Here is an 8,493-nt window from a genome sequence, read left to right on the forward strand (position 1 = left end):
TGGCTCACGCCTGTAATCCTAGCTACTCAGGAGGCAGAAATTGGGAGGATCATGTTTCAAGGGTAGCTCATGCAAAAAGTTCACAAGACCCCATCTCAACCAATAAAAACTGGTTGTGGTGATACACGCCTGCTATCCTGGCTATGCAGGAAACAAAAGGATTAAGGTCCATGCTGGCCTGGGCAAAAAGTGAGACCCTATCCTCAAAATAACTAAAGCAAAAAGGGCTAGGAGCATGGCTCAAGTCAGAACAGCAGTCTAGCAAGCACACGGCCCTGAGTTAAAACCCCAGTATAGCCAAAAATAAAATAAAATCAATAGCCTGGTCAATAGAACTAAGCCCTTTACTTAACTGACAGAACACCTACTAATCTCTTTTGTCTTTTCCAAACTCAAAATAATATTTTCTGGTAGAACAGAATTAATGCTTTTTTGACTGTGAGGTATTTGCATTTAAGAGTAGGAATTACATTGTAGTCTTTGTTTCCTTAATCCTTAGCAAGTACCCAGGTCCAACTAGGTGGCCAGTAAATGATTTGTGAGCAGTAAGTAGAGGTTGACTTCTCAAACTCTTTTTCTGTGATGCTGGAGTTTGAACTTAGAGCCTCACACTTGCTAGGCAGGTGCTCTTCTGCCTGAGCCACTCTGCCAGCCCAAAGTTGATTTCTCAAGGTGGACCGTGCCTTTCTTTCTTCTCCCCCTTTTAGGTTGCTGAAAAGAAATATGACTGAGCCCAGTTAAAGACAATTCATGATTTTTGGCCTCCAGGGAAACTCTAGAAGCAATGGAAACAAAGACATTGAAGGCAATGAAAATCATGAGACAAATGGGCAGATTATGAGATGATGTAACAATTTAAACTTATTATTCAAACAGGGCTTTGAATTTTGACCTTAATTTATTATAAGAATATGATGTAGAGTTGAGATTAAAATAGAAATTGTAATTCCTAATGGAAATTACACTAAGGCATTAAGAATTAAATTAACAAGACCATTTCGTGGCCCAATGTTGACACATAACAGGCAGTTAGCGGATTATAACTGAAAACTACAAGAAAACAGGAGAACCAAGGCGAGGGTATCTGAGGGGCTAGTGGAGGAGTGCTACAGAAGTCATCAGTCATCTCTGTCTACTGCACTTGATAGGTTGAACAAGAAAAGACTAGAATTTAAGAGATTGTACCTAACAGCATGGAGGTCCTTGGTGATTGGTTAAGAGCAGTTCCAGTGGAGTAGCGATAAAAGTCTTATAATATATCTAAGAATGAATGGAAGGAGAAATAGAAACAGCAAGTTCAGATAATTCTTTTTGGAATTTTGCTTTGAGTTGAAACATAATGAATTATCTTAGTCTCTAGAGTTGTTTAACAAAATGCTTAGACTAGCGGGCTCATAAGAAACACAATTTATATACTACAATTTACATCTACAGGCTGGGTAGCACAAGGTCAAGGTGCCAAAAGACCTGGTGCTCTGGTCAGGGCCTGCTTGTCATGGACGGCACGTTCTCCATGCTCTCACATGGCACACAGGACAAGGCAGCTTCCTTCAGCCTATTTTATAAGGATATCAAACCCATTTGTGCAGGGGGCCCTTCCTGGCTTAACCACATCCCTATATGTCTACCTCTTGATACTCTTACAGTGGGCATTAGGCTCCAACATGAATTTTTGAAGCCTCCAACTAACCACACCAGAGAGTTTAAGGGTTTCTGTTGTTTTCACATAAAAGTAGAACAATTATATGTTTAGATTGCTAAGAGGTCGCAGGAGAGTATCGGCTGTAGATGAATCCCTGGCCTTCTCGGGGACACCACACAACCCCGGCTGTACTAAGGCTCCATCGCTCTCCCCCCAAGGCACCCTGAGATTACTTGATTTTTTAAAAATCTTCACTTTTTTCTGCTTTCTGTGGAATGATTGATTCTACAGGACAAGATAACGAAATGAAGTTGAAAAAGGAGACAGGAGAAGGAACACAGTGCAACTCTGGTTACTCAGGTCCTTAGTCTTCAGTGATAGAAAATTCTTTAAAGTCAGAAAATTATCGGCACATGTATGAAGCAATTTTGAACAAAAGTCAACTTTGTAGTTTCTATGAATTTTGAAATTTGAATGATTTTTTTCTATAATCAAATAATAGAAAAGCAAGCAAAAATGAAAGTGTATAAACAAATAATTTGTTACTGTGCAGGCCAAGACATTGACAGCAACCAATAATATCCATCCTTCCCCTCCCAATCAGATTCTCTGTTTCCCATCCAATCATCAAAGAACCACCTTCCTAACATCAGTGTTGATCACTTCCTTGCATTTATCATTATTTTTACCACCCAGTATGAGTCACTAAACTATATGATTTAGTTTTAACTTGTCTTTAAATTTGTAAGTAAGTACAACCATATATATGTATTGGTTATAGTTCACTTTATGTTTGGGGAATTCATTTTCTGTTTGTGTAGATTATTCATTATCATTGATTTTTACCCTCTATTGTATACCCTCCCTGTCTCCTATCTATTAATGAAGGATATGTAAGACTTCTTTTTTAGAAATAGTGCAGATGCTTGTCTCCTGAGACAGGTGTCTGTGATTGTGACATGTCACTTGGGCATATGGTTGTGGAGTTACTGGGTTTATGAATTTTTCTAATTTGGTAGATAATGCCTCAGTGTCGTCTAAAATGGGTCCATCAATTTACACACTCATTACAGTGTGCAGGAGTTCTGATTGCCTCACATTTTCACAAATACCACGTGTTGTCAGTCCCCTTGTTTTAATTCATTCTAGTGAGTGGGAACTGATATCTTATGCAATTTTAATTCGTGCTTCTGGATGATTAATGAAGTTGATCGTCTTTCCTTTTATTTACTGTCATTTCAACTTTTTTTCTTATATCTTGTATAAGGGCTGAGGGCCTGGTTCAAGTGAGAGAGTGCTTGCTTAGCAAGCACAAGGCCCTGAGTTTAAACCACAGTACTGCAAAAAAAGGGTCTTATACAAAAATAAGTTAATAATTGGTTGTACTCCAATTCATCAATTGTTTTCTTTGCAATGGATTCCTTCTGTGTTCTGAAAAGTCTATTTCAACCCAGAAGCCACTGAAGGTATTTTCATGTATTGTTCCCCATACACTTATTGTTTCATACTTCACACTTCGGTGTTCAATCCCTCTGGGATTATAAACAGTACATGTACACTGTGTATACCTTGAACAGTACTATTCATGTTTCAATTTCTCTGTATGTATATTCAATCAAGTAAGCATCATTTACTATAACTTTTACTACCATTGTCTACCTGCAGTGACATTTATGTGATAAATAATATATTCCTTTTAAGTATGTATGTATTTCTGGGTTCCTATTCTATCCCACTAGTCTAGTTATCAATTCTTTCACAGAAATCATAATCTTTTAGTTAATGAAATTTTGTAATTATTCTCGATATTTAGGAAGGAGTACCTTTCATTAAGTTTTTTGTTTTTAAGAATGTGTCAACTATACTTTACTGTATGTTTATTTAAATATCTTGACTTTATTACTAGTAAAGAATGTCTCTTAGTTTTTGCTATCCTGAAAGCTCACTGATTATTCCAAGCATCTAAGCATATACATTCATGGCCAGATTTGCTACGTGCTATCAACATAAAGAATGGTCTTATTGTAGCAATACAAAAAAAAATACAGCCTTTACAATTTCTCTCTCTTTATAGTTATATATATATATGAGATATATATGATAAAGCAAATTTTCAATGTTCAGAACACTTCAGACATTATTAATAGAAACCATCATTTTCTCATAACCTCAAATTACTATTTTTGTTTTACAAAGAAGCTTAGTCTCATATTTCTTTTATCTTGACTCAGTTTTTTACCATTTCCCTGCCCATAAAAAAGAAATTTCTTAAATAACAATAACAACAACAAAAAAACTGAAGTCTGAGTACTGATTTTTCTTAAGTAATGAGACCTGGAGCTGGAAATATTTGTGTGTTAATGAAGAAGAGACAAATGTGTTGTCTGAATACACCTCTTTTAGTTCAATGTCAGGGTGTAGGGCGCTTCTTGGCTTGATTTAGAAACATTGATGAGGGCATAAACGCTTTTGTTTCTTTGAACTTAGCTATGAATTGTTGATACCTTCAAAGTTTTCTTCTCTGTCACACAGACACTTGCATATATATCCTAGAAAAATTATTGTGAGTTTAATGATTTGCCTTCAAAACCATACTCTGGTTTCTGTTTCAGCTCTCTTCTTCTTCTTCACTTCCTCAGCCTCATACATTCTGTCAGCCTCAGCATTTCCAAGTCTCCTCACCTCCACCCTTTCCTTACTACCACACTGCTACCAAGTATACGTGCCACAATAAGAGTACCTTGGCAATTCTTCCACTGCCATAGCAAGTCCAAGTTTCAGCCTCTGGCATTTGACACTCACTGCAATTCAATGTGTAGCAACTACAGGGAATACTAAAGCCATGTCACCCACTGCCCCTATAGGCTCCCTCCCTCCTTTTAAAATTCCCCACCTCTACCCCATTGAGTGGTAAACACATAACTGACACAGTAAAATCATATTTACATGTGAACTAACAGTCTCTGCCTACTTCCCAGATAAGATTTTTCTTAAGTAAATGAACACAGATTGTGGTCAGGCTTAGGTGGTCTGTAGCCTTCTTGCCTTTTCTGGGTAGCAGATGTTTGAAGTTACTTGGCGTTGGTTTCTGGATAAGTGAATATTAACATGTTAGCATTGGACGTTGTATCCTAGGGCTTTAAAAACAATTTTATCTAGAAACTAAGTAATCAAAATAAAGAGTAATAGATGTCACTAGTCATAAGGTGAGTTTCAAGGAGAAATCATTTAAACTCAAAAATACGTTTAAAATGTCAATTTCTTGTTAATCATTTGTATCAGTGTTTTGAGATTTACATACCACCTTAAAGCTGCTCCTACTAATCTTTTCAAAACAGCTTATTTGTAAAGAATTATTAGAAGGAAAGGCATAATAGTTTTTGACATTAGCCTATCAAATTAAAGTGATACTTTCTTTTATTAGAGAAAATTTCTGAGTTCATCAGAACTTGACTCACCTCAGTCAATGTTCCTATCTGGCATACGAGTGAATCTTTATTTCCTGAAACGCTGAAGATTCCAAAGAATGAACTTAAAATGGAATAATATAGTGCTGCTCTTTGCATTGAGGGAATTTAAAATATTTATACCTCAAAGTTTTCAGATGTAGCACATAGGGAAATAAGAACACTGTACACCAAAAAAAAATGGATTTTATAAAAGAAGTGTTTGTCAGTTCTACTAATGAGCTACTTTGATGTAAGGAGCACTTACTTTTATAGCATCTTCTGACTAAAACTCAGTTTCTTTTATGTGTTGTCATTTGTTTCTAGACTCACCAGAAGCTGATTATTTTCCTTTCATGCTTGATATGGAACGGTTGTTATGGCTGAGATCTGGTAGTTGTTTTAATTTAGGAAAGAACCAGTTTGGGACAGAAAATGTCTCTACTTACCTTCTTCAAAGCTGCATAGAACTAAGCCTGTTAAGCTATGCAGGAAGCTGATTTAGTTGAAAGAAGATGTCTCATTTTCAGAGAAGCCCATTTAAAACCGTAATTTCGGTCATAGAGCATGGACGCGCTAGAGGCCCTGTTCTTTTTTGGAGGCCGCTGAACATGCAGCCAGCTATAGGTCGGCACTCAATCTGTGACCTTTGATGGTAGCATCTAGGAACATTGACACTAACGTACATGGCGAAGTGCACAGTACTCAGAATGGAGCTGTGTGCTTGACTTCTGGCATCGTTCCTTATTGATTGGGTAATCTCCAGTCATTTGTTGCAGAACCTTCAGCATGCAGACCCCATGCTCCAGGTCTGTGCACCCTAGCAAATGGCAGAAGAATCTCTCTGCCATCACATCTGTCACATGTACATCAGGACAGAAGGCAGATGTGTACTGTGTACTGATACTATGCATTCAATATGCGTGGGCAAACTGAGATCTCCCAGGTCTGTGCTGCAAACTGTTCAAAAGGTAGGCAAAGAAATATTTTGTGATTATTGATCCTGACAATGTTGAAACTGGTTTGAATAACTATGCAGAGAACATTTTAGCTTTGGCAAGATCTCACTAGAGTAACAGTGACAAATGGAAGTCTGGATTGTCAACAAACAATGTTTTCAAAATGAGTAACGTACAGAAGATGATGCAAATGGACCAGAAACTGAAAGACTCCTGATTCATCCATAAGGAGGCCGCTGTCTCTGATCTTCCTAAGTTTGGTGTTTGTGGAGTCCTTGTTCGGGGTGACCTGTTACCCAACTCAAGTCACAACACAGGTAGGACTCAGGACATCCCAGGGAGCAGCACGGGGTGTGCCCAACAGCAGAGTGCCTGCCACCTCTGGTAACTCACCCCACTAAGACTTGTCCCACCTCCTCAGTGCCTTTAGGTGAGCCAGCCACTGCAAAATTCCATGCCACACCATCATTTGGACTTGTGAAGAAGGAAAATCGCAGCCCTCCTAAAACCAACATAAGACTAAATATGTCCTCATCTAATCAGGCTTGTTTTCCTTCTGGCTGTGAAAATCCCCGGGAAAGGAAGTTTTCTTATGGTTTTGGCACCATTGATGCCCTTTCCAATCTAGTATTCAGTAAGACATTTGGTAAAACAGAAGCTAATGGCCAAAAGGAGGATAGCAGCCTGCCCACCTTTAAAACTGCAAGAGAACAATTATGGGTAGAGGAGCAGAAGAAGTGCCGCCAACCTCAGTGTGCATCAGGGTCTTCATATGGCGGTGTAAAGAAGGCTCTGGGAGTCAGTATACCTCAAGGGATATTTGGAAAGTTTGTTCCTCCTCTACCTAAGCAGGATGGGGGAGAGCATAGTGGCGGAATGCAGTACAAGCCTAATGGGTCCGAACTTACAGAACCAGCACATCCCATTGATGAGCGTCTGACAAACTTGGAGCCAAAGATGATTGGGCTTATTATGAGTAAGATTATGGATCATGGACCGCCAACACATAGGGAAAACATTGCAGGAGCAAAAACCACCATAAAGGAAATAGTAATATAGCCCATAATGAGGCCAGGCATCTTCACTGGGCTACAGGGACTCCGTAAAGGAATTCTGCTCGTTGGTCTTCCTGGGACAGGTAAAACTCTAATTGGCAACTGTGTTGCTAGTCAGTCTGGGGCAAGGCTCTTCAGCATCTCTGTTTCTTCCTTGACTTCTAAATGGGTAGGAGAGGGAGGGGGAGAAAATTGTCCATGCACTGTTTGCTGTGGCAAGGTGACAGCAATCAGCCATGATATTTATTGATGAAATTGATTCCCTATTGTCTCAATGAGGAGGTGATGAACATGAATCTTCCAGAAGGATAAAAACTGAATTTTTAGTTCATTTAGATGGAGCAATTCCATCTTCCTAAGACCAGTGGTGGGAGCAGCAAATTGGCCACAAGAAATTGATGAGGCTGCCCGCAGACGACTGGTGAAAAGACTTTATATTCCCCCACCAGAAGCTTCAGCCAGGAAGCAGATAGTGATTAACCTCATGTCCAAGGAGCAGTGTCAGCTCAGTGAGGAAGAAACTGAATGGGTGGTCCAGCAGTCTGATGGGTTTTCTAGTGCAGACATGACACAGCTCTGCAGAGAGGCTTCTCTTGGTCCCATCCACAGCTTACACATGGCTGACCACAACACCAGAGCAAGTCTGATCAATAGTTTATATCAATTTTGAAAATGCTTTTTGGACCACGTGAACTATTGTGTCTCCAAAAGATTTAGAGCCTTATGGAAACTGGAACAAACCATTTGGTTGTGGAAAGTGAATAGAACCCTTGAAATTAAAAGATGGCATCTTTAATCACATGATAAAGCGAGAGCACACAAGGGAGGTATGAGGATAGGTAAGACACCTAAAAAACTAGATAGCATTTGTTGCCCTTAATGCAGAGAAAGTAAAGCAGATACTTTAAAGCAACTGAGGCCAATAGGAGAAAGGGACCAGGAACTAGAGAAAAGGTTAGATCAAGAAGAATTAACCTAGAAGGTAATACATATGCACAGGAAATCAATGCAAGTCAACTCCCTGTATAGCTATCCTTGTCTCAACTAGCAAAAGCCCTTGGTCCTTCCTATTATTGCTTATACTCTCTTTGACAAAATTAGAGATAAGGGCAAAATAGTTTCTGCTGGGTATCGAGGGAGTGCAGGGGAGAGGGAGGGGGCAGGGGAGTAAGGGAGGGGGTGGGGGAAGGGGGGAGAAATGACTCAAATGTTGTATGCACATATGAATAAAAAAATGGCATCTTTGTAGTAAAGCCTTATATGTTTTTTAGCCTAGGAAACTAGGAATGTGTTAAGTGCATTTTTTAAAACATTCTGAATTCTTTACCTGAAATAAGAGTAACAGCTCAGATTTTACAACTATTGATATCCTAGGTGAATGTTACATTTGC

At 39.0% G+C, this 8,493-nt stretch overlaps 1 protein-coding gene across 1 annotated transcript; it reads left to right on the plus strand.

The window, feature by feature from the left end:
- The first annotated feature begins 5,877 nt into the window (after window positions 1-5,877).
- On the plus strand, window positions 5,878-7,863 carry LOC109689536 (fidgetin-like protein 1). Its single transcript, XM_020168436.2, is given in 5 exon segments — window positions 5,878-6,418; window positions 6,421-7,277; window positions 7,279-7,462; window positions 7,465-7,726; window positions 7,728-7,863. Coding segments are annotated over 5 exon segments (1,980 nt in total).
- Window positions 7,864-8,493: the final 630 nt, after the last annotated feature.

This window comes from Castor canadensis, chromosome 5 (genome assembly GCF_047511655.1).
Source record: "Castor canadensis chromosome 5, mCasCan1.hap1v2, whole genome shotgun sequence".
In the NCBI taxonomy this organism is placed as follows: domain Eukaryota; kingdom Metazoa; phylum Chordata; class Mammalia; order Rodentia; family Castoridae; genus Castor; species Castor canadensis.